The sequence below is a fragment of the Hemitrygon akajei genome, chromosome 19 (genome assembly GCF_048418815.1).
Source record: "Hemitrygon akajei chromosome 19, sHemAka1.3, whole genome shotgun sequence".
Lineage (NCBI taxonomy): Eukaryota > Metazoa > Chordata > Chondrichthyes > Myliobatiformes > Dasyatidae > Hemitrygon > Hemitrygon akajei.
In genome coordinates this window covers 9,831,732-9,858,095 of record NC_133142.1, presented here as the reverse complement: position 1 = coordinate 9,858,095, position 26,364 = coordinate 9,831,732, and the positions used below count along the sequence as shown (strand labels likewise).

Below are 26,364 nucleotides of genomic sequence, written 5' to 3'. Positions count from 1 at the left end.
TGCCCCTGTCTATGCCCCTCATAATTCTGCATACCTCTACAAGAATCTCCTGCACTCCAGGGAATAAAATCCAAACCTATTCAATCTTCCCCTGTTCCAGCAATGGAGCTCTTTGGTATTGCCAGATGAACAGTCAAAAGGGAGGACAACCATATCACTGTTTCCATTAGGTAGTGCAGTGATAGTATTGCTGCATCACAGCTCCAGCAGCCCAAGTTCAATCCTGACCTCCAATGCTGTCTTCGTGGAGTCTACCTGTGACCACATGGGTTCCCCCCAACCCCCACATCCCAAGTTGATGTTTAAAAGACCAGTGTAAGTTGTCCCTGGTCTGTTGACTGGTGGTTAAGTTGATACAGTGGTTAAGAAGGCGTGCAGTGTCCAAGCCAACATTAGTCAGGGGATTGAGTTTAAGAGCCATGAGGTAACGTTGCAACTCTAAAAAACCCTGGTTAGACCACATTTGGAGTATTGTCTTCAGTTCCGGTTGCCTCGTTATAGGAAGGATATGGAAGCTTTAAAGAGGGTGCAGAGAAGACGTACCAGGATGCTGCCTGGATTAGAGAGCATTTTTTAATGAGGATAGCGTGAGGGAGCTAGGGTTTTTCTCTTCTGAGCAAAAGTGGATGAGAGGTGACTTGATAGTTGTGTGCCAGATGATAACAAGCCTAGATAGAATGGACAGCCCACACCTTTTTCCCACAGTGACAATGACTAATACAAGAGGGCATAATTTTAAAGTATTTTGAAGAAAGAATTGCCGGGGGGGGGGGGGGGGATGTCAGAGGTAATTGTTTTTTTTTATGTCCGGAACATGCTTCCAGGGATGGTGGTTGAGACAAACACATTAGGGACATTTAAGAGACTCCTGGATAGGCATATAGATGAAAGAAAAATGGAGGGCTATGTGGGAGAGAAGGGTTAGATTGATTGTTGAGTAGGTTAAAAGGTCGTAGAACATTGTGGGCCAAAGAACTTGTACTGTGCTGTCATGTTCTATATTCTATGCAGAAGTGGGTGGTAGAATCTGGGCAAACACAAGGAAATCTGCAGATGCTGGAAATTCAAACAACACACACAAAATGCTGGTGGAACACAGCAGGCCAGGCAGCATCTATAGGAAGAAGCGCTGTCGACGCTTCGGGCCGAGACCCTTCGTCAGGTAGAATCTGGGGACAGTTAATGGGAATATGGAGAGATTAAAATGAGGTTCCTGTAGGATTGGTGTAAATGGGAGCTTGGTGATCAGCCTGGACTGACTACGTTCAGTATTCCTTTACAACATTACAGTAAGGATGCAGTCTGTCAATCCTATTCATGATGCAGAAGCTGGAGAAAGGTACAATAGTTGAACACTGCGAGGCCTCGCTAGACCATTCTGCCCTTACAATTGGGTGGTGGGATGGAGATACGTCTCTACCAAAGGAGGTGTGAGGTGCTCTTTGCCTCCACTAGCCTGCAGGTCACCCTTGGGCAAGGTAGCACCTGCTTAGCCCCCACTCCACCCCCCCCCCCCATCAGAGTCACATGAAGCCATGCAGCAGCTGGTGGACGGTCGTATGTGCAGCCGGTGCATATCACAAGTCGTGGTTACGCGACCACTGACACCAGGCAGGCAATCTCTGAAGAGTATTGATAATGGCTGGGGTCACTTGTCTTCTAAAGACACTTTGGCTCAGAGGAAGGCAATGGCAAACCACTTCTGAAAAAAAAAAATTTGGCAAGAACAATCACGGTCACAGAAAGATCATGATTGCCCACGTCATACAACACTGCATATAACGAAAGAGCCCTTACAGTAGTATGAGGGCAATAGCTGAGCCTGTGTATAATAAGCAAGTGAATCTATGTTGGAATTACTGTCTCACAATAGGCAGGGAAAAATAGACTATTTCAAGGAAATAATATGTATCTTTTTTTATTTAAAGATACAGCATGGTAACAGGACCTTCCAACCCAACAAGCAGCACTGCCCAATTACACCCATGTGACCAATCAAGATTTTATGCATTTTTAAATCAGTACTCTAGAAATGTTTTAATTCTGTCTCCAGCAGGTACAGTTCTACAATGTGAAAATGTAGTTTTATAAATATAGAGGCCTAGCAACAAGGGATTTTGCTTGTAGATGAACAGACAGAGGGGACGCTATATTTCATATTCAGAGATAATAAGTAAGGCTGTTTTTTTACTCACCGTTGCTACGGTTTAAGGTGATCAATCATCCTCTTCAAGATTATCCATGAAAAAATATCCTACATCTTTGGGAAGGCCAGGGACAAAACTGCTAATGTGTGCCCTTTAAATATATAAATCCCAATTGATTTTTTTTTTAAAAAACAAGAAAAAAATTAAAAGAAGGAACAGCACGATTTTAAACCATTATAGGGTGGGTGAAACTAAAAGAGTTGCTTTCAATAAAGGCAGTTTAATAAAGAGTAGCAGGCTCATTAAACTAAATGTCGGGATTATTTTATAAGCAAGGTCTCTGTCTCCAGACACTGTTTAGCACAGCTCCTGCCCACCATATACACTACGCAATGATTGGCCGGTCGAGACGCACTGCTCCCAACAAGCTCATCCATCATTGGGTAATCCTGCCGTCAATCAAAGGATTGGGTTGGGACAGGATTGTTGCATAAATCTGACGGTATTATGGCAGCAGGCTGTGTCTGACTAAATGGCAACCTGTCATCTGCTTTTTGTTTACACTTAACCACTAGACTCCATCCCATTCCACCCCCCCCCCCCACACTTACAGAGTACTAACAAAATCCTCCCCCCCTCACCTGCCATTCTCCCCCTTCTTATTCTGGCTTCTCCCCCTCTTCAATTCCAGTCCTGCTGAAGGGTCTTGGCACGAAATGTCGACTATTTTATTCCCCTCCATAGATGCTACCCGACCTGCTGATATCGCCCAGTAAATTTGCGTGTGTTGCTCTAGATTTCCAGCATCTGCAGTGTTAACAAAACATTAAAACCTGTGCCTTTTTTAAAAAAAAAGTCATGGTCTTTCTTGCCCTGTTGCTAAAACTGGCACAAGTGCCACCTGCCTCCAAGCTCTCATGGGTTGTTGGCAATCAAGTCGGAAAGGTAACAGCAGACTGTTAAACAGCAGGATGTCACATAGGGAGGGGCACCTGATGTCCCCAAGTGTGAGCATCTAACAACAGTTGCTGAACAGTTGTAGGAATTTGATCTATCGTTATCATCCGGTATGGGGGTGGGGGTGGGGGTAACTACTGCACGGGATTGGAGTAAGCTGCAGAGAGTTGTAAACTCGGTCAGCTCCATCATGGCTACTAGCTTCTGTAGTATCCGGGGCACCTTCAAGGAGTGGTTCTTCAAAAGGCAGCATCCATCATTAAGGACCCCCGTCACCCAGGACATGCCCTCTTCTCATTGCTGCCATCAGACAGGAGGTACAGGAGCCTGAAGGCACACAGTCAGTGATTCAGGAACAGCTTCTTCCCCTCTGCCTTCCGATTTCTGAATGGACTTTGAACCCTTGAACACCACCTCACTACTTTGTAAATTTTTTTGTACTTCTTACTTAACTATTATATATATATATATTTAGAGTAATTCTGTCTTTTTCTCTGTTATTATGTATTGCATTGTACTGCTGCTGCAAAGTTAACAAATTCCATGGCATATGCTGGGGATATTAAACCTGATTCTGGTGTTTTAGCTGGAGGTGCAAGAGGTACAGGAGCCTTAGGTCCTACACAGCCTGGTTCAGGAACGGTCATTACCCTATAGCCATAAGGCTCTTGAAACAGCGTGGATAATTTCACTCACCTCAATGCTAAACTGACTTCATAATCTATAGACTCACTTTCAAGGCCTCTCAAGTTCATGTTACATAGAAAACATACAGCACAATACAGGCCCTTTGGCCCACAAAGCTGTGCTGAACATGTCCCTACCTTAGAACTATCTAGGCTTTACCCATAGCCCTCTATTTTTCTAAGCTCCATGTAGCCATCCAGGAGTATCTTAAAAGACCCTATCGTATCCACCTCCACCACCGTTGCCGGCAGCCCATTCCAGGCACTCACCGTGTAAAAAACTTACCCCTGACATCTCCTCTGTACCTACTTTCAAGCACCTTAAAACTGTGCCCTCTCGTGCTAGCCATTTCAGCCCTGGGGAAAAGCCTCTGACTATCCACACGATCAATGCCTCTCATTATCTTGTATACCTCTATCAGGTCACCTCTCATCCTCCATTGCTCCAAGTAGAAAAGGCCAAGTTCACTCAACCTATTCTCATAAGGCATGCTCCCCAATCCAGGCAACATCCTTGTAAATCTCCTCTGCACCCTTTCTATGGTTTCCACGTCCTTCCTGTAGTGAGACGACCAGAATTGAGCAAAGTACTCCAAGTGGGGTCTGACCAAGGTCCTATATGGCTGCAACATTACCTCTCAGCTCTTAAACTCAGTCCCACGATTGATGAAGGCCAATGCACCATATGCCTTCTTAACCACAGAGTCAACCTGTGCAGTACCTTTGAGTGTTCTATGGACTTGGACCCCAAGATCCCTCTGATCCTCCACACTGCCAAGAGTCTTACCATTAATACTATATTCTGCCATCTTATTTGACCTACCAAAATGAACCACCTCACACTTATCCGGGTTCAACGCCATCTGCCACTTCTCAGCCCAGTTTTGCATCTTATCAATATCCGGCTGTAACCTCTGACAGCCCTCCACACGATCCACAACACCTCCAACCTTTGTGTCATCAGCAAATTTAATAACCCATTCCTCCACTTCCTCATCCAGTATTATTTATATACTTGTTAATTATTTGCATGAATCGTCTTGTTTTGCATGTTGGTTGCTTGTCAGTCTTTGTTATTTAAAGCCTTTCATAAATTCTATTATGTTTTTATATTTTGCTGTAAATGCCTGCAAGATGAATCTGAAGGTAGCATAAGGAATACAACCTTTGATAACAAATTTACTTTGAACTTTGATTGCTTGATCTTCTTTCCCCGCCCTCCTCATTCCCACCTCTTTCCCCACCACCACCTCAACCCTTACTCTTCTCACTATCCCAGGAGAGCTGAGGGCACTTGTAAAACTACACTCATTGGCCACTTAATTAGGTACCTCCTGTACCTAATGAAATGGCCTCTGAGTATATGTTCATGGTCTTCTGCTGCTGGAGCCCTTCCACATCCAGGTTCAGTGTGTTGTGCATTCAGAGATGCTCTTCTGCACACCACTGTTATAACATGTGGTTATTTGAGTTGCCTTCCTATCAGCTTGAACCAGTCTGACCCCTTTTCTCTGACCTTTCTCAATTGCAAGGTGTTTTCACCCACAGAACTGCTGCTCACTGGATGTTTTTGATTTGTTTTTCACCCCGTTCTCTGTGTATTCTAGAGACTGTTGTGCGTGCAAATCCCAGGAGATCAGCAGTTTGTGAGATACTCAAAGCTCCCCATCTGGCACCAACAGTCGTTCCACGGTCAAAGTCACAAGACCACATTTCTTCCCATTCCGAGGTTTGGTCTGAACAACAACTGACCCCCTTGACCATGTGGCAACATGCTTTTATGCACTGAACTGCTTCCATGTGTTTGACTGATTAGGTATTTGCATTAACAAGCAGGTGTACAGGTTCAAACTTCAAAGTAAACTTATTATTGAAGTACATATATGTCACCATCTACAGCCCAGAGATTCATTTACTTACAGGCATACACAGTAAATACAAAAAAAAATAACAATAATTATATTATGACAGATCAGTTATAAAATATAGGATAATCCATAATAACTGTCTGGATATAATATTACAGGATAAACAAACAAGAACAACTTATTTAATAGATACAGCCATTCCAAACACACATAACTTACAGAAATCAATACATGAAAAACACCAGAAATGTGCTGAATTGAAAGAAGAAATTGAAAGACTATGGAACATAAACAGGGTATACATTACCCCAATAGTAATATCTACAACTGGTATTATCCCAAGGTCACTGCACAATAGCATTAAACAATTAGGGCTACACAGTAATATCTCTGTAAATCTCCAGAAAGCCGCAATACTAAACATTACTCAAATAGTCCGAAAGTTCAGAGCAATTGACAAATGAGTATGCTTGGCTATGCCCGTACCTCAGGTTTTACCAGCTTAAGTTGAAGGAAAAAAATGAAACAAACAAATAAAAAGAAGAAAAAGAAGGAAAAGTAAGAAATGTAAGAACTGACAGATTTTAGAAAACAATATGTACACTCGAACACACTTTGATTAACACTACCCTGGACTGAAGGAGGAAGAGGAATAACAGACATACAACATTTTCAGAATGGTCAGATAAAACTTCTAAGGATATGTTTTCATCAATGAAGACAGGATTCAGCACTCCACACAAGCACATACAGTTGTGAGAAGAAGTACTCACCACTAAGCACAATCCAGAAAAATGAAGGAACTATCACTACAGAAGAAAAAGTTAAACCTATGGAAGAGCTTGACCCTCCATGGAAGACTTCCCTATGACCTGAGTGGAGTAGATGCCAACAAGGAAGCACCGATCTCCTGGCTCAGAGTTGGAGACATCTTCTCAGAAACAGAGGGGTTCCTTGTGGCAACACAGGACCAGATGGTCAACACAAAATGATAAAAAAAAATACATGATAAAAGACCAACAAATTCAAGATCATAAATGCAGAAAGTGCCAAGAGAAACGGGAAACAATCCAACACTTCACAGGATCCTGCAGCAGTTTAACTCAATCCGATTACTTTCACAGGCATTCACCAAAACCTTGCTTTAAAATACAAACTCATAAAAGACACTCTACAATAAATAAGTCTAATCCAGTTTTAGAGTCAGAGTCCAACAAATTATATTACAACTGATCCATTATTACAGATAACATAATCCATAATAACTGTCTGATAAAATATTACAAGATAAACAAGCAAAAACAAATTACATAATAGACACAGCCATTCCAAACACACATAACGTACAGAAATCAATAAGTGAAAAACATGAGAACTATGCAAAGAAATTGAAAGATTATGGAATATGAACAGAGTATACAGGCCTACTCAGCAATATTCATGTAAAGTCTTCAGAAAGCCACAATATTAAGTACCACTGGGATAGTATGAAAGTTTCTAGCAATTGAGTGTGCTTGGCTATGTCTGTACATTAGATTTTACCAGTCTGAGCCAAGAAAAAAAAATAATAATTATCAAGAACAAGATGAAGAGTCCTTGAAATTGAGTCTATATTTCAATGACGGGCAAGTGAAGTTGGGTGAAGATATCCCTCTGGTTCAAAAGCCTGATGGTTGAGGGGTAATAACTGCTCCTGAACCTGGTGGTGTGGATCCTGAGGTTTCCGTACTACTTTCCTGATGGCAGCGGTGAGAAGAGAGCACGGCCTGGATGGTGGGCATCCTTTGATGATGGATGCTGCTTTCCTGCGACAGTGCTCCATGTCGATATGCTGAATGGTGAGGCGGGCTTTACCCGTGATGGACTAGAATGTAACCACTACTTTTTGTAGGCTCTTCAGTTCAAGGGTATTAGTGTTCCCAGAGCAGACCGTGATGCAACCGGACAGTATACTCTCCATCGCAGATCTGTAGAAGCTTGCCCAAGTTTTAGATGTCATGCTGTGTCTTCGCAAACTCCTAAGAAGGTAGAGGTGCTGCCAAGCTATCCTTGTAATGGCACTTAAGTGCTGCACCTAGGCTTGGTCCTCTGAAGTTATAGCACCAAGGAAATTAGAGTTGCTGACCCTCTCTACCTCTAACCCCTGATTTGAGGACTGGCTGGTAGATCTCTGTTTTTCTCCTCCTGTGGTCCTACATAACGTAGGTGTACCTAATAAAGTGGCCACTGAATGCAATGTAGGAGCTTGAACTGGGATTAGCTCTGTCAGTGCAGGACAGGGAACGGAGAGCTGTTCCGCTCAACAACTCACTGTCTTAACCTGCTGAGCCATTGGAAAGTGCTGCTCCAAAGAGCACTATATGAGGTTATCCTTACCCTCGGCTTTAAGGCTCTATAAGGAGACACTATGGCCTGTTAGACTGTTTAAGATAACTTATTTTTTAGTCTTTCTTACTTCTCTTCTAATATTTGTATATCTGTGACATTGTAACATCCTTTGGGATCAATAGAGTATCTATCTGTTGGTGGATTGCTATCATGTTTGCTGTTGTGTGCTGGGGTAGCAGACACCAACAGAATCGACAAACTCATTCGTAAGGCCAGTGATGTTGTGGGGGTGGAACTGGACTCTCTGACGGTGGTGTCTGAAAAGAGGATGCTGTCCAAGTTGCATGCCATCTTGGACAATGTCTCCCATCCACTCCATAATGTACTGGTTAGGCACAGGAGTACATTCAGCCAGAGACTCATTCCACCAAGGTGCAACACTGAGCGTCATAGGAAGTCATTCCTGCCTGTGGCCATCAAACTTTACAACTCCTCCGTCGGAGTGTCAGACACCCCGAGCCAGTAGGCTGGTCCTGGACTTATTTCCACTTGGCATAATTTACCTATTATTATTTATTTATGGTTTTATATTGCTATATTTCTACATTATTCTTGGTTGGTGCAACTGTAACAAAACCCAATTTCCCTCGGGATCAATAAAGTATGTATGTCTGTCTGTCTGTATCTACCTCTGCTGATTCTGAAGAAGTAACACAAACACATGTTCAGATTGTAGGCACGATAGTCTGGATGCAAGTCACCTGCGCCTTACAGACATTAAAACTGTGCTCTCATAGTTGTCCCATTTATAATTCACAAGTCCAGCAGTGCTTTTCTCTGCCACTAATGCAGGCGTAGGAGCAACAGTGAGACATTCAGCTGAGAACAGTGACAAGAAGCAAAAGGACAACACATTTATTGTCCGAATAAGGCTGGTATTTTTATGTGGTCGTTCACAGACGTTGCTGGATCGCCAGCATTTATTAGTCATAGAGCTGAACAGTATAGAAACAGGCCATTCGGCCCATCATGCCCATGTCAACCACACCATGGGAGCTTAGTAGTTGGCACAAACTTTACAGCACAGGTGACCTGGGTTCATTTCCCACCGCTGTCTGTAAGGAGTTTGTATGTTGTCCCCGTGACCGCCTGGGTTTCCTCCGGGTGCTCTTGTTTCCTTCTGCAGTCCAAAGACATTCCAGCTGGTAGGTTAATTGTTCTTTGTAATTTGTCCTATGATTGGGCTAGGATTAAATTGATGGTTTGCTGGATGGCGTGGTTTGAAGGGTTGGAAGGGCCTATTCCAGGCTGTATCTCAATACAATAAAACCTCTACTAATCCCACTTTCCTGCATTAATTCAATACCCCTCTATTCCCTGCTCATTTTGGTACTTGTCCAGATGTCTCTTAATTCTCATTACTGTTCCTGCCTCCAACACCTCTTCAGGCAGTGATTCCAGATACGAACCTTCTTCCTCACATGGCTTCACCTCTCACCTTCTAGCTCATACTCCTTCCCCTCCTCTTAACTCTTATTCTGGCTTTGTCCCCTTCTTTCCAGTCCTGATGAAGGGTCTTGGCCCGAAACATCAACTCTTTATTCATTTCCATTCATGCTGAGTTCTTCCAGCATTGTGTGTGTAAAATTTGCCTCTCAGGTCCCATTTAAGCCTCCTCCCTCACCTATGCCTTTTGCGTTTACACACCCCCAGGAAGGAAACAGGCTCTATGTACCCTATCTTTATAAGAGTATGAGATGGAAAGATAGCAGTAGATATCATTTCTCCTCTCAGCCTCCCTTGCTCCAGGATAAACAGACCAGCCTGTACAATCTATCTTCACAACTCATGGCCTCCAGTCCAGGAACATTCTTGTGAATCTTTCCTGCATTCTCTCCAGTTTAATTACATCCTTCTGATAGTATGGTGCACACAGTACCCCACGTGTAGCCTGTACAATATTCTGTGCACCTGTATCATGACATCTTAAATCTTAAACTAATTTCCTCAGCCAATGAAGGTATGTGTATAATATGACTACACAAAGGAGATGCTGCAGAACATAAAACACAACAACCAAGTACAGGCCCTTCGGCCCACGACAATGGGCTTGCATTATAACCTACTCTTAAGATCAATCTAACCCTTCCCTCCGACATAGCCCTCCATTTTTTATCATCCATGTGCCTATCTAAAAGTTTCCCTAAAAGTTCCCACCACTCTCAGTTAAAAAAAACTTAACTCTGACATTCCACTGTACTTTCCTCTAATCAACTTAAATGCTAATTAGTAATTTCTGTTCTGGGAAGAAGTCTCGAGCTATCAACTCGATCTATGTTTATCATCTTGTACATCTCCAATTTGCCCTTCAGGCTCCTGTACCTCCCGGAATTAGCATTCAACGATTCACTCGCACCTTTTCCACAACCACCACCCCCCACCCCGCTCCCCTTCAGATCTATGATCGGTCCATCAGACTCATTATTCCTTTCCTTTTGCATTATTTATTTTGTAGTTTTAGGATTGTTCTTTCTATGCACTGCATTGCTGCTGCAAAACCACATATTTCACATCATATAAGGCAGTTTCTGATTTTGAGAAGAGAAAAGGGTAAGGACACGCTAACTCCTAGCATTAGCCGCCGGAACCCGCGACGCTGCGCCGAGTTTCCTGCCCGGACTGCTTCGCGCACACACTGAATGCACCAGACGGCTGGAGGAGAGGATCGACAAAACGATCGGCGCGCGGAGAGCATAAGAGAAAATAAATTAGAAATGAAGGTTAAAACCCGGAGCAACATAAACAATGAGAGGTGGAAGGGGGGAGGGGAAGAGAGCTTCAAATCTCACTTGGGAAATCCAAAGACACGAACAACGAGTTGTCACTGTCTGATGGGCGCTGCCATTTTGCACCTTGGTGACGTCACGCACGAGCTGGCTTCCCGCACTTTAGGCTGAGCGGAGTGGGAATCAAGTTTGATGGAGGGGATCTGCTTTTAGAGCCGCCCAAATTGGATTTTAATCTGCTCTGATGAAATGGGAGATCAGTAAGGGTAAGAATAGGATGATCGGCAGATGACTGGCTGGTGCAAAAGACATAGATTCAGATTTCTGGATCATTGGGATCTCTTCTGCGGGCGGTATGACCTGTCCAAGAGGGAAGGGTTATGCCTGAACCCGAGGAGGAGCCAATATCCTTGTGGGCAGGTTTGCCAAAGCTGTTGGGGAGGGTTTAAACTAATCTGGCACTGGACTGACGGTTGAGGAAGGGGTGGTTGGTATAGAAGCAGATGCAGTACGTAGTGAGATTATGAGGAAGGACAGGCAAAATTGCAATCAGTGTGATAAGTTAAAGTGTAACATGGCAAAATTGAAAAGGGTGCTGAATACAGAACCGGAGATGTTAGATTGAAATGCAGACATAAAAAAGTAGATGATCTTGTAGTTCATTTGGAGATTGGTAGGTAAGAATTGTGAGCCATCAGTGAGTCGTAGCTGACAGAAGATCATAGTTGGGAGCTTAACATCCAAGGACAGGCAGATAGGCCAAGGGTTTGGGGTGGCTCTATTAGTGAGAAGGGAAATCAAATGATTAGGAAGAGGTGACATAGCATCTTAACATGTAGAATCACTGGGGCAGAATTAGGAACTGCAAGGGTAGAAAGAGCCTGATGGGATTTATATACAGGGCAGTATACAGATCCGCTAACTGGCAGGAAGCAACGAGTGGGAATAAAGGGGGTGTTCTGCAGGGTCTGGGTTGTGACCACTTCTTTTCTCACAATCTGTCAGTGATGACAGAATTGAAGGCTTGTGGCCAGGTTTGCGGATGATACCAAGATAGGTGGAGGGGCAGGTAAAGTTGAGGAAAAGAAGGAAGGCTGCAGGACTTAAACATATTTGGGGAATAGGCAAGGAAGTGGCGGATGGAATGTACTTTAGGAAATTGTGTAGTCGTGGTAGAAGGAATAAAGGTGAAAACTCTTTTCCAAACAGATAGAAAATTCTAAAATACAAGTGCAAAGGGACTTGGGAGACTTTGTGCAGAATTCCCTAAAGGGTAAACTGCAGGTTGAGTCAGTGGTAAGGGAGGCTCATTTTGAGACAATTAGAATACAAGAACAAGAATATTATGTTGAAGCTCTATAAAGGTTTATCCATTGTCATCGATGAAGACCTTGACACCATTAGTACTTTTTACAAGGTTGAGAGGTTATGTTCGAAACTGGCTGGTTCCCTCGCATGCTCTCCATCTGTCTTTGAATACTCCCACCAGTTGGTTGGCACAGGTTTTCAGAGCCTTACCAGGTACTCCATCAGGCCCTGCTGATGAGTCAGAGATCAGAGATCTTTCACCCACTTGAAAGACAACTTGATGTCGGCTCACAGAGTCGTCAGATGCTGCAGGGATCCTCATAGTTGTGGTTTTATTCTCCTTTTCAAAGCGAGTGTAAAAGGCGTTGAGCTCGTCTGATAATGAAACATCACTGCCATTCATGATGTTGGGTTTTGCTTTATAGGAAATAATAGTCTGCAAACTCTGCCAGAGTTGATATGCATCTGACTCTAACTGCTTGTGGAATTGTTTCTTGGCTCATGAAATATCCCTTCACAAGTCATATGTAGTTTTCTTACACAGACCTGGATTTCCATCATTTTCAATGAGAGCTACCTTTAGGGTTGTACATGTTTGTACCCAGAGGTGGTTATTCAAAGTAAATTTATTGTCAAAGACCATGTTTGTGACCAAATACTACCCTGGAAGTTATTTTCTTGTGGGCATCGCAGTAAATAGAATGAATTTTAAAAAAACACACACAGCAAAGATGGGCAAACAACCAATGTGCAAAAGACAACAAACTACCAAATGATGGTCATCTCTCATGTCCGATGATGGCGGTCGTTCTGGTGCAGTTCACTTGCTTTAGACCCGAAGGTGGCTGTGCAGTCTGTTTTAATCAGAAATCTCATTCACAGTGAGGTCAAGGGAATTGCTCTGCAAGTTTTCATCACTCTTGGGCAGCAAACAGGTATCCGTGGCGCCTCTCCTCGAAGTTGTCATGGGCTAGTCTCTAATCCGGTCTTGTATGCAGTGTTCCAGCTGTTTTGTAGTAAGTCCAGCATGTGCAATGTTACCTTTCACACAGTCTTTGAATCTCCACCTTGATTCCTCTTGGCCAGAGGTAGCTTGCCATACAGTAGACATTTGGGGATTCTGGAGTCCTCCATACATATGACATGTCCTGTACATCGAAGCTCGGTTTTCAGGAGCATGGTTTCTGCTCTGTAGCGGGCTTCCATGTTTATAACTCTGACCTGCCAGTGGATGCCTGGGATCGACCTCAGGTTTCAAATGTGGAAGCGTTCTAGTTGTCTGAGATGGATGCATTCTGGTTGTCTTCTGTAAGCAGTCCATATTTCACAGCCATAAAGGAGACATCTAACAATGACGGCGTTGTATACCTTGAGCTTTGTGGATAGACAAACATTGTGCTGGTTCAACACGCTTTAATACAGGTGGCCGAGGTTCTGCTGGCTTTGCAAATCCTGGCATTGATTTCCTTATCTAGACACAATGCTGCCGAGGTACCTGAATTCATTTACCATATTCAATTTTGTTCCCTTGATTTTTATTCTCTCCCCCCCCCCCCCCCCCCACTGAGGTTGGATGGAACCTCAATCAGAGGTCATGGGTTAAGTGTGAAAGGTGAAAAGTTTAAGGGGAACATGCGGGAAAACTTTTTCACTCATGTGAGTGGCATGAGCTGCTAGTGCAAGTGGTGGATGCGAGCTGGATTTCAACATCTAAGCTATGTTTGGATAGGTACATGGATGGTATGGGTATGGAGGGTAAAGGTCGAGAGGAGTTGGTTTAGATGGGGTCAAAGGGTCTTTTCCTGTGCTGTACTTTCCACGATTTTATGGTGATGTAAAGAGGGGTAACACAGATCCGGGAGCAGAGTAAAATAGGACTTCCATTTTACCAGGCTGATGGTGAAGCCAAAGAATTGAGAAGCTTCCGCAAAGCTGTTGACAACGAGTTGGAAGCTCTGTATGTGCTATCGTGGCACAGTCACCAGCATAAAGCACTCAAGGACGAGCTTCTCAGTCATCTTCATCTTGGCATTGAGATACCACAGGTGAAAAGGTGTAGTCCAGATACACTCCCAATTCAAGGTCCCTGACAGCATGGTTCAGCATGCATGCAAAGAGCAGGTGAAAAGCACAGGGGCCAACACATACCCTTTGCTTCGCACTGTTTGAAATTTTGAATGGCTAGAAAGCTTCTCCATTTTATAGGATGAGGCTAGTTAATATGTTGTCATGAAAGGTGAATGAAGTTGACGAGTGCAAGGGCATCTCAGCTTTGACAATACTGTCCACGGTGCTTTGGTTAGATCTATGAAAGCAGGAGTAAGTTCAAATTTTGTTCTATGCACTTTTCCTGAACTTGACAAATGGCAAAAATCAAGTCAATAATGCGGCGACCCATACTGTCTCCAGAAGGTTCTCTTCTAGTGTGCTGGTGATTAGATGATTACAGTCGAGAACCTTCCTGGCCCTGGACAAGAGGGAGTTGCCTCAGTAGATACCGTGATCAGCTTTGCTTCCCTTGTTTTTGAAGAACAGGATGATCATGGCATCTTTGAAGTCTATGCATGTCTTCTTCCCAGATGCTCATAAGAATGCTGTGGAAGGTTGTAATTGCTGACATTGAAGATCTCAGTGCTCTGTGTAATTGAGCTCAGTGGTGGAGAGGGCTTTGCCCATGATGGTCTGGACTGGATCATTTTGTGGTCTTTTCCAAATAAGGGCTGGTTCAGGACTGAGATAGGACAGAATTTCTTTACCCAGAGGTTAATGAGCCTTTGAAAGTCTTTACCCAGAGATTGTGAAGGTGCCATTGCGAGGCACATTCAAGAGAGACTTTTAGAAAGTAGTGAATTGGCTAGATCTGTGTCTATGCAAAAACTTGGTGCTGAGCTGGATCAGTCATGATGTTATTGAGTGCGGGGGCATGCATTAGGAACTGAACGGCCTCCTAGTGTTTATACCCTATATCAGAACTCCACTGTCAGTCGCAACCTGAATTATTGTTCAGTCCTCGCTCCCCATAGATGCTGCTTGACCTGCTGAGTTCCTCCAGCAGTTTATTTCTTGCTCCAGATTCCAACATCTGCAGTCCCTCATGTCTCCCCCTGACTTTAAATGCCTTCTGAAGTGACTCAGCAATCTGCTTTTTTCAGGCTTATTAAGGACAGGCAATTGATGCTGATCTTGCTGGTGATAACTATATCCAAATATATCACTAAGCCTCTGTCCCAAAGTTTCTCATCTCTGAAATCATTAAAAAAAAACCAATAAAGATCACATCAGTCTATAATTCTGTTGACTGGCGAAGCAGGTGAGAGGAACTGAATAATCTGTCCTTGCTCTTCACAGACTTAACCAGACCAGTTACTACTCACAGGACTTGGCCGCTGTCACTTTGTCATTGTCTTCCAGGAGACGATAGCTTCCACACCATCAGCTGCTTTCAGAACTGCAATCACTCAGGGCACTGAAACCCTCCATTAGAGTGCAAGTGGTGAGATTTTATGTGGTAAATCAAAGGAATCGGTGTATTAGGGAGTTTATAAAATGTTTCTACCGTAAATCCATGAATTTTGTAACTATTCATTGCACAGATGACTGGAGGCCAATTTATTGATTATATTTAAAGAAAAAGGTTGATAGGTTTTTGATCAGTAAGGGCTTCAGAGGTTATGGGGAGAAGCCAGGGAGAAAATAAATTAGCCATGATTGAATAGTGGAGCAAATTTGATGGGCCAAATGGAGTAATTCTGCTCCTTTGTCTTATGATCTTGTGTTCTTCTGTTTTTCAGAACTCAATCCAAAGTGGCAATGAAGTAAGACGTTCCAGGAGCATTGCATGTTAAGTCCACAGTTAAAACTTAATTCAAGGTCCTCACCCAAAGTGCCCAGGGAAGCATAATTAACCATTCAAGAAAACTGGCATTCTAATGACTCTGATTTAAAATACCGCGTGGAAATAACAAAGAAGATGTTTAGGATAAGAAGTGGCTACATAGGCTGGAAAGTTCTCACTGGGCACCACCTTTGCTTGGCTTCACGTAGCAGAGTACTGTCACTTCACCCTGGCAAGAGAGACCACGTCAGCTGCTTTTCAGCCGCCTTCTCCGCAAGTTGCTGCAGTTCTGTGCCTGCGACAGGAGCTGACTGTGTGATCCACTGGCAGCAGATATTTGAACAGAGGGCGATATCAGAGCCCTTGCTCTCAGCTGAATACATCGTTTCCCATGTGCTTGGAGGAAAAACTGTTAAGTATAATGAAATTCAAGTGTGGGGGTTTTGGAGTCTTAGACTCGCAGTGCGCTACAGCACACAAACAGGCCCTTCAGCCCATCTAGTTCATGTCGAGCTATTCTGCCTAGTCCCATTGACCGGCATCTGGACCATACCCCTCCCATCCCTGTACCTATCCAAATTTCCACATCTGCAACCACCACCCTCTGCTAGATCCTTCCACTCGCATCATCCTCTGAGTGAAGAAGTTCCCCTTAAACATTTCACCAATAACCTTTAGTTCTAGTGTCATCCGACCTCAGTGGAAAAAAACCTAACTATACCCCTCATGATCATGTACACTTCAATCAAATCTCCCCTCATTCTCCTACACTCCAAGGAATAGTCCTAATCTATTCAATCTTTCCCTATAACTCGGGTCCTCAATTCCCGGCAACAACCATGTAAATCTTCTCTAATTTTTCAAACTTATAATCTTTCCTGTAGGTTAGGCTAACTTAAAGAGAAGACACAAGAGATTAGACTATGGAGTAACATACCATCTGCTAGAGGAAGTCGGCAGATTGAGCAGCATCTGTGGGAGGGAAGTGGAGAGTCCATGTTTCAGTACAAAACCCTTTATCTGGTCTGTGTGCATTCACAATCGCAAAGATAGGGTGAATGAAAACTCATACATCCCTAAGACCTGATCGAATGGGCTAGGACTTTATACCCTGGAGTGTAGGAGAATGAGGGGAGATTTGATAGAGGTGTACAACAGGGTAGAGAGAAGGTAAATGCAAGCAAGCTTTTTCCACTGAGGTTGGGTGGGATTGGAACTAGAGGTCATGGGTTAAGGGTGGAGGGTGAATTATTTAAGGGGAACATGAGCAGGAACTTCTTCAGTCAGTGGGTGGTGCGAGTATGGAACGAGCTGCCAGCAGAAGTGGTGGATGCAGGTTCAATTTCAAAATGTAAGAGAAATTTGGATAAGGACGTGGATGGGAGGGATATGGAGGGCGATGGGCTGGATGCAGGTTGATGGGACGAGGCAGCATATTGATTTGGCACAGACTTGATGGGCAGAACGGCTTGTGTCTGGTGTAGTCTCTGACTAAATAAAGTGCAAGGGTCATGTTTGGGTGGATTGAAAGTTTGAGACTTCAGCTTTACTGTATAAGGTTCGTTCTAAAGTCTTACTAACTTGCTCTGGATTATAGCATCTGCATTTCTTATGGATGTCTGTAAAAGCACAACACACTTTTATTGGGGAACGATCTATAGATAAATATTGAGAGATTAGTGAGGTAAAAGGAGTACAATGTGGGATAATATGAACTAGTGCAGCTTGGAAGAAAGCATTTTAGAAGTTAATGTTTTCGATGAAGAAATACTACAGAAAGATTCAGCTTAAGGGCATTTGATAGTCTTCATTCACAGAACACAAAACTGACGCATGGATGCAGCAGGTAATTGGGAAGGATGATGGAAGGCTTTCTGCACTACATTGACTGCATTGGTGCTGCTTCATGCACTCATGCTCAGCTCATCAATTTCATCAACTTTGCCTCCAACTTCCACCCTGCTTTAAATTCACTTGTTCCATCTCTGACACCTCTCTCCCTTTTCTTGATGTCTCTGTCTTCATCTCTACTGTCTACTGACAGCTTTTATAAACCTAATGATTCCCACATCCATCTTGACTACACCCCTCCCCACCCAGTCTCCAGTAAAAATGCTGTTTCCTTTTCTCAGTTTCTTTGTTCCTCTCCACTACATCTGCTTCCAGGAGGAGGCTTCTCTTTCCAGGACATTAGAGATGTCGTCCTTCTTCAGAAAATGGGGTTTCCCTTCCTCCACCATTGACGCTGCCCTCAACTGCATCTCCTCCATTTCCCGGACATCCGTGCTCATCCCATCTTCCCGTCACCTTGACAGGGATAGAGTACCTCTTGTCTTCACATACAACCCCATAAGCCTCCAGCAGCAGGGTAGCAGACACCAACAGAATCAACAAACTCATTCGTAAGGCCAGTGATGTTGTGGGGGTGGAACTGGACTCTCTGACGGTGGTGTCTGAAAAGAGGATGCTGTCCAAGTTGCATGCCATCTTGGACAATGACTCCCCTCCACTCCATAATGTACTGGTTAGGCACAGGAGTATTCAGCCAGAGACTCATTCCACCGAGATGTAACACTGAGCATCATAGGAAGTCATTCCTGCCTGTGGCCATCAAACTTTACAACTCCTCCCTCGGAGTGTCAGACACCCTGAGCCAATAGGCTGGTCCTGGACTTATTTCCACTTGGCATAATTAACTTATTATTATTTAATTATTTATGGTTTTATATTGCTATATTTCTACACTATTCTTGGTTGGTGTGGCTGTAACAAAACCCAATTTCCCTCGGGATCAATAAAGTATGTCTGTCTGTACATCCAACACGTCATTCTCTGTATCTTCCACAATTTTGGAGATCCTATCACCAAAAATGTCTTTGCCCCCCTCCACCCCCCTCACACACACACACACACACACTTGCATTCTGCTTTCCGCAGGGATCACTCCCTCCATAGTTTCCTTGTCTATTTGTCCCTCCCCACTAATCTCCCTCCTGGCACATTTCCCTGAAAGTGACAGAGATGCTGCACCTGCCCATTCACCTCCTCCCTCACCTCCATTCAGGGCCCCAGACAGTCCTTCCAGGTGAGGCAACATTTCACCTGGAAATCTGTTGGGGTCGTCTGTTGTACCTGATGCTCCTAATGCTGCCTCCACTACATTGGGGGACCGCTTTGTCGAGCACCACCTCTCCGTCCACATTAAGCAGAATTCCCCAGTGGCCAACTATTTTCCCATTCCTGTTGTGACATGCCAGTCCATTGCCTCTTCTGGCACGATGAGGCCACTCTCAGGGTGGAGGAGCAACACCTCATATTCTGTCTAGGTGGCCTCCAACCTGATGCCATGAACATCGATTTCTCCTTCTGGTAATTTTGTTTCTTTTCCCCTCCCCTTCCTTCTTCTATTCTGGCCTCTTATCTCTTCTACTCTCCCCCCTATCAGATCCTTCCCTTTTCCTCATGGTCCGCTCTTCGCTCCTCTCCTCTCATTCTCCAGCCTTTTCACATTCCTGCCCACCTGGCTTCACCTATCACCTAGCTTGTCCTACATCCCCCCGCCCGACTTTTTTATTCTGGCATCTTTCTCCATCATTTTGTGTGTATTGCTCTGGATTTCCAGCTTCTGCAGAATCTCTGGTGTTTACGAGGCTGATAGAACACTGGTTACATAATCTCAGAATAAGGGGGTTTAGGCTTATTTGGGCTTGAGGTAATGAAATCGTAATTCTCTCTGATTTCTTACTCCAGAAAGCTCCAGATAATGAACTCTTGAAAATATTGAAAGCAGACAAAGATAGATTTACATGCAGGAAGGGAATGAGGTAGGTTAGGAAAGTGCATTTGAGGAAGGCTGTAATTGTATTGAATGGTGAGCAGGCCTATAGGCGTCATAGCCTATGTCATGGGCTATATGGCTTCTGTTGTAGGCCTTGGGTATGACTTACACCTATTCCAAATCAAAGCAACACACAAAATGCTGGAGGAACTCAGCAGGCCAGGCAGCGTCGATGGGAAAAAAAATGCATTTGGGGTTTCAGGGCAAGTCCCTTTGGTCAAACATCGATTGTACTTTTTTCCATAGATGCTGCCTGGATTTTGTGTGATACTATCTTAAGATTCATTTTCTTGCTGGCATTTGCTGGAAAATCAAGGAATACAATAGAATTTATGAAAAACTATACACAAAGACTGACAACCAGTGTGCAAAAGCAGACTAATAAATAGATCGATCGGTAGATAAATAATACAGAGAACATGAGTTGCTCACTGGTTAAGGATGCTTCTTTGAGAGTCAGCATGAATCATAAGGCTTCCTGTGTCATACTGTTCTTTGTCCCTGTACATTCATTGCTATAAGCTTGTGAACTCTCTCCACTGCAGTTTGTTTTTGTTACAAGTGAGTAACAGCACAGTGAATGAATGCAGCAGCAACAGACACACTTTTTACTGAATGTTCTTCGCCTTTCTCCTTGCAGATTCACAGCCTTGGAGCGGAGGCCCTGACCAACCCCCTCACGGCAGAGCAGAAGCAGACAATCTGGGATTTGTGTTCCAAGCGCCTTCAACAGTGCGAGAATTAAATATATTTCTGTATATCCTTCCTTTCCTTTCTGAAATTTGAAGATATTTCAGTTTGCTTAAACTCAAGTACGGAAGCACAGTCAACTTTAATGTCACTGACAATTAGTCGTGAAATTTGATATTTTGTGACAGCGGTATACTGCAGACATAACAAATTGCTATAAGTTACCATTGTGCAAGAGAAGAATGCAAGTAGTGTGCGTGGGCTGTTCAGAAAAGTTCAAAGTAAAATTTATTATTAGAGTACACACATTTCACCACATACAACTGTGAGATTCTTTTTCTGTGGGCACACTTAGCAAAACTATAGAACGGTAACTAAACAGGATCTGTAAACTAAACAAACTGTGCAAATGCAGATAATAAATAACTAATGAGAAATAACAATACAACAGAGTCCTTAAATGAGTGTAGTTATCCCCTTTTGCTCAAGAGCCTGATGGTTGAAGGCTGGTAACTGTCCTTGAGCCTGGTGGTGTGAGTCCTGAGTCACTTGTACCTTCTACCTCATGACTGCAGCGAGGGGAAAGAAAAGATCGCCTGGGTGGTGAGATGTGTGATGATGGATGCTGCTTTTCTATGGCAACGTTTGTAGGATTTCCCACTCGAATTTGAAATTTGATGGCAGAGGGTAAGAAACAATGAGTGTAAGCCAAACATGCACATCATCAAAAATGTACCATCCCTACTGTGAAGCACAGTGTTGGCTGCAGCAGGCCCTGGAAGGCTTGTGAAGGTAGAGGGTAAAATGAATGCACCAAAATACCGGTAAATCCTGGAGGAAAACCTGATGGAGTCTGCAAGAGAACTGCAACTTGAGAGATTTATTTTTCAGCAAGACAATGACCCCAATCGTAAAGACAAAGCCACACAGGAATGGCTTGAAAACAACAAAGTTAATGCCCTGGACCTCAATCCAATGGAGAATTTGTGGCTGAACTTGAAAATAACTTCACTCGTGAGCCCTATGTGATCTGACAGAGCTTGAGCAGTTTTGTGAAGAATGGGGAAAAATTGCAGTGTCCGGATGTGCAAAGTTGATAAAGATCTATCTGCACAACTCAAGGCTGTAATTGCTGCCAAAGATGCATCTCCTAAATAATGACTTGAAGGGGGTAGTAATAATAATGCCATTAATTATTTTGTGTTTACTAATTATAATTTAAACCAATTTGTAGAAATTTGTTTTCACTTTGACACAGAAGAGTCTTTTCTGTTGATTAGTGTCAAAAAGGTCAGATTAACTCCACTGTGATTCAATGTTGCAAAACAATAAAACATGAAAACTTCAAAGGGGTGAATACTTTTTATAGACACTGTACTTACTGTCATTCATGGTTTTATGTTTTTTCTATTATGCATTGCATTGTACTACTGCTACAAAGACAACAATTTTCACGACATATGCTGGTGATATTAAACCTGATTGATCTTGGTCAACATGAGTGAATTGGGTTGAAATGGCTTTTCCATGCTGCATTACTCTCTGAACTTTTGCTTCTTATTGTTGCTCAATGCTTGTCAGATTCCATTTGGAAAACCCTGATTGACCATGTTTCCTTCATCCTTAGAAGTGGTGAGCTCTGAGTTTCTGTGCTGTACTGCTCTGTGATTTTGACTTTATAAATGTTTTTTCAGCTTGACTGATTTTGTTCTCTTTTGTCTTCTAGCATGCCTGTGCAATATGTGATTGAGGAATGGGATTTCTGCGGTCTAACGCTGAAAGTAAAGCCTCCAGTCTTTATTCCCAGACCAGAAACCGAGGTAAATTCAAGCACAGGTTCCATTTCAACGCTGAATAAATCTAATGAAGTACTCTAGTGTTCCAAGTGTTACATAACTGAGGTTGGCGTGTATTGCAGGTGAATTAAGAACATCAAGAATGAAGCATTGCTGTTAGTGCCATAGAACCTTTTTATAAGACCAACAAATTAATGAGAACAGAGCAGTGGAGCACAGTGCAGACCCTTCAGCTTGACCTTTTAACCTACTCCAAGATCAATATAACCCAGTGGTCCCCAACCTCCGGGCCGCGAAGCATGCAGGGGTGCAGCGGTAGGCGGAACGCACCCAGCACATCTTTAAGAAAAAAGCCGAAATAAACAAGCTAATTAATTAGGTGTCGCCCAGCACGTAAATGTCGGCCCAGATCAGAGGCGATTGCCGGGCGGCACCTAATTAATTAGCTTGTTGATTTCGGCTTTTTTCTTAAAGATGTGCTGGGTGCGTTCCGCCTATCGCTGCGCCCCTGCATGCTTCGCGGCCCGGAGGTTGGGGACCACTGATTTAACCCTTCCCTCACACATAGCCCTTCATTTTTCTTTCATCCTTATTCCTGTCTTAAAGTCTCTTAAATGTTCCTAATGCACATGTTTTAACCACCACCCTAGGAGTGTATTCCATGGACCTACTATACAGTGTTTAAAAAAAAAACTGCCTTCGACAACCTCGTATACTTTCCTCCCAACACCTTAAAGTTGTGCATCCTTGTGTTAGCCCATTCTGCCCTGAGGAAGAAGCCTCTGGCTGTCCACTCATTCCATGCTGCATTTTGTATACCTCTATAGCTCGCTTTCCGCCTATGACTGTGTGGCTAAGCACAGCTCCAATGTCATATTCGGGTTTGCGGATGACACCACTGTTGTGGGTCGAATCTAAGGTGGGGATGAATCAGCATACAGCAGGGGGTTTGAAAGTTCGACTGAGTTGTGTCATAACAGCAACCTCACGCTCAATGTCAACAAGACCAAGAAACTGATTATAGACTTCAGGAGAGGGAAACCAGAGATCCATGAGCCAGTCCTCATCGGAGGATCAGAGGTGGAGAAGATTAGCAGCTTAAAATTCCTGGGTTTTACTATTTCAGAGGGGCTGTCCTGGACCCTGCAAGTAAGTGCAATTGCAAAGAAAGCATGGCAGCACCTCCACTTCCTTAAGAGTCTGCAGAGATTCAGCATGACATCTAATGCTTTGACAAACTTCTATAGATGTTTAGTGGAGAGTGTAATGACTGGCTGCATCATGGCTGGTATGGGAACACCAACGTCAGAAATGACAGAAAATCCTACAAAAGGTAGTGGATTCGGCCCAGTACGGCTAAAGCCCTCCCAACCATTGAGCACATCTATGTGAAACACAATCATAGGAAAGCAGTGTCCATCATCAGAGATCCCTACCACCCAGGCCATGTTCCCTCCTCGCTGCTGATATCAGGTAGAAGATAAGAGGCCTCAGGATTTACGCCACCAGGTTCAGGAGCAGTAATTACCCCTCAACCATCAGGCTCAAGGGGATAACTACAGACACTTGCCCAATCATTAAAACGTTCCTACAACCAATAATCTCACCTTAAGACTCTTTATCTTGTTTTTTTTTTGTTCTAGTTATTTCTTACTATTTATTTATATTTGAATTTTCACAGCTTGTTGTATCCTACACTCTGTTTGATCTTTCATTGATCCTGTTACAATTACTATTCTATAGATTTGCTGAGAATGCCCGCAGGAAAATGAATCTCAGGGTTGTATATAATGACATGTATGTATTTTGATAATAAAATTTACTCTGAACTTAGAACATGAGCAATATCCCTCCATTCCCTGCATATTCTTGTGTCTACTTAATAGTCTCTGAAATGACACTGTCATATTTGCCTCCACCACTATCACTGGCAGTTCTAGGTACCAACTACCCTCTGTGTAAACAAATACTTACCCTGCACATCTCCTTCAAACACTCCCCTCAGCTTAAATGCATGTCTTCTAGCACTTGACATTTTAACCCTGGAGAACATGATTCTGATTGTCTACCCTATATGTGCCTCTCCTAATTTCATAGACCTCTATCAAGTCTTTATTCAGCCTCTTACATGCCAGAGAAAACAATTGATGTTTGTTCAGCGTCTCCTTACGGCTCATTCCCTCTAAACCAGGCACCATCCTGCTAAATCTCTTCTGAAACCAAAGCTACCACATCTTTCCCGTAATGGGGCAACCAGAATTGCACGCGTAAACACAAGATTCTGCGGATTCTGTAAATGTAGAGTCATGTACACACAAAACGTTGGTGAAACTCAGCAGGTCAGGCAGCATCTACAGAGAGGAATAAAGAGTCGACATTTCAGGCCAAGACCCTGCTGTAAGGTTAGAAAGAAGGCCTTGCCATTTTGTAGAGCCACTTTTAATCTCAAATTACTCCTTCTTTTCAAGTACTTCTGAAGTTCAGTCCTGTGTAATTGAAGAAGTTGGGCTCTCAACATGTGCACAATAATGCCACTCAAGCAGCATTGTGAAATTGATTAAACAGCTTGATTGAGAATCTTCCAGTCTGCGGAGACTGAGATCACGGACACAGTTGCTAGCACCAGATTTAAAAAGCGAGTAGAGCCTGTTGGGACTTCCTGCGGAGACACAGAAAAACACATGGATGAAAGAAAAATGGAGGGCATTGGACATAATAAGAGGCATTGACAGAGCGAACAACCAGCGTCATTTTCCCAGGGTCGAAATGGCTAATACGAGAGGGCATCATTTTATGGTGTTTGGAGGAAAGTATAGGGGGGATGTCCGAGGTTAGTTGTTTACACAGAGAGCGGTGTGTGCATGAAATTCATTGCCGGCTTAGTGGTAGAAGAAGATGCATTAGGAACATTTAAGGTACTCTTTAGATAGGCACATGGATGAGAAAAGAATGGAAGCCTATGTGGGAAGGGTTGAATTGATCTTGGAGTAGGTTAAAAGGTCGACACAACATTTTGGGTGGAGAGGCCTGTACTGTACTATGCTCTGTGAGGGATAACGTTTTGGACAGGAATTTACTGAAAGCTCTTCTGCTTTTCTTCAAAAGAGTTGTGTATGTTTTACTATATGGAGCAGATGAAGCCTTGACTAAAAGATAGGACATCTCTCAGCCTTTTCTCAGTGCAACAGTGGAGTGTTAACCTGAATTTTTGACTTTGCCTTCCATCTTGACACACATAAGTATTGAATGTAAACTGGATGATAGGTATAGGAGTTGCAGCTTAAACTGAAATGGCTTAAGGTTTCACATACTGTCCGTACACTTTGATATTTTGTTGAAGTACAATATCATAGTAACATTTTTGTGCAACCTGGAATCATTTAATTATGTCTTCAGCATATCCTGCACTAACCTTAGTATCCAGTAGATGGCTGAATTGGTACAGTTACAAGTTACAGACACAAGAGGCTGCAGGAGAACTTCAGCTTTACGCTCAGTGGCCACTTATAATATGTGCAGGAGAGGAACCCAGTGTGGTTTTCTGTTACTGTAGCCCATCCACTTCAGTGGTCGACGTGATTTGCATTTAGAGATATTATTCTGCACACCACTGTCGTAATGCCTGGATATTTGTGTGACTGTCGCCCTCCTGTCAGCTTGAACCAGTCTAGCCATTCGCCTCTGACCTCTCTCATTGATAAAGTGTTTTCACCCGCAAAACTTCTGCTCACTTGATGTATTTCTTTTTTGCCCCATTCTCTGTAAACTGTAGAGAGTGTTGTGCATGGAAATCCCAGGAGATTAACATTTTATGAGATATTCAAACCACCCCGTCTGCATGTGATTGGCTGATTAGATATTCGCATTAACCAGCAGGGGTACCTAATAAAGTGGCCATTAAGTGCATTTGTCATATGTACATCGAAATGCGTCGTTTGCATCAACGACAAAGATAATCTGAGGATGCGCTGGGGGCGGCCCGCAAATGTCATCAAGCTTCCGGTGCCAGCATAGCATCCCCACAACTTACTAACGCTAACTTTGGGAGGGATGAACTGGGAGCACGCGCGGGAGTCTCATAGTCACGGGGGAAACATACAAAATACAAAACAGCAGTGGAAATTG

At 43.4% G+C, this 26,364-nt stretch overlaps 2 protein-coding genes across 6 annotated transcripts in view; one reads left to right on the top strand and one right to left on the bottom strand.

Moving 5' to 3' along the window:
- c19h3orf18 (chromosome 19 C3orf18 homolog) overlaps nucleotides 1–10,915 on the bottom strand; it is a 77,262-nt gene extending 66,347 nt beyond the window's left edge. For 2 of the 3 annotated variants that reach the window (XM_073072061.1, XM_073072058.1), the window contains exon 1: nucleotides 2,196–2,518. The gene's annotated coding sequence lies outside the window, so the exon portion shown is untranslated. Of the gene's footprint in view, nucleotides 1–2,195; nucleotides 2,519–10,835 lie in introns of those variants that run through there. The other variant, XM_073072060.1, reaches the window with a different exon arrangement.
- Nucleotides 10,669–26,364, top strand: part of hemk1 (HemK methyltransferase family member 1) — a 163,869-nt gene continuing 148,173 nt past the window's right edge. The window contains exons 1-4 of one of the 3 annotated variants that reach the window (XM_073072056.1): nucleotides 10,669–10,766; nucleotides 15,872–16,326; nucleotides 20,394–20,485; nucleotides 22,170–22,263. In XM_073072056.1, the coding sequence (XP_072928157.1) occupies nucleotides 16,051–16,326; nucleotides 20,394–20,485; nucleotides 22,170–22,263 (462 nt within the window). In that variant the 5' untranslated portion in view covers nucleotides 10,669–10,766; nucleotides 15,872–16,050. Of the gene's footprint in view, nucleotides 10,767–10,902; nucleotides 11,039–15,416; nucleotides 15,574–15,871; nucleotides 16,327–20,393; nucleotides 20,486–22,169; nucleotides 22,264–26,364 lie in introns of those variants that run through there. The other 2 variants (XM_073072055.1, XM_073072057.1) reach the window with 2 other exon arrangements.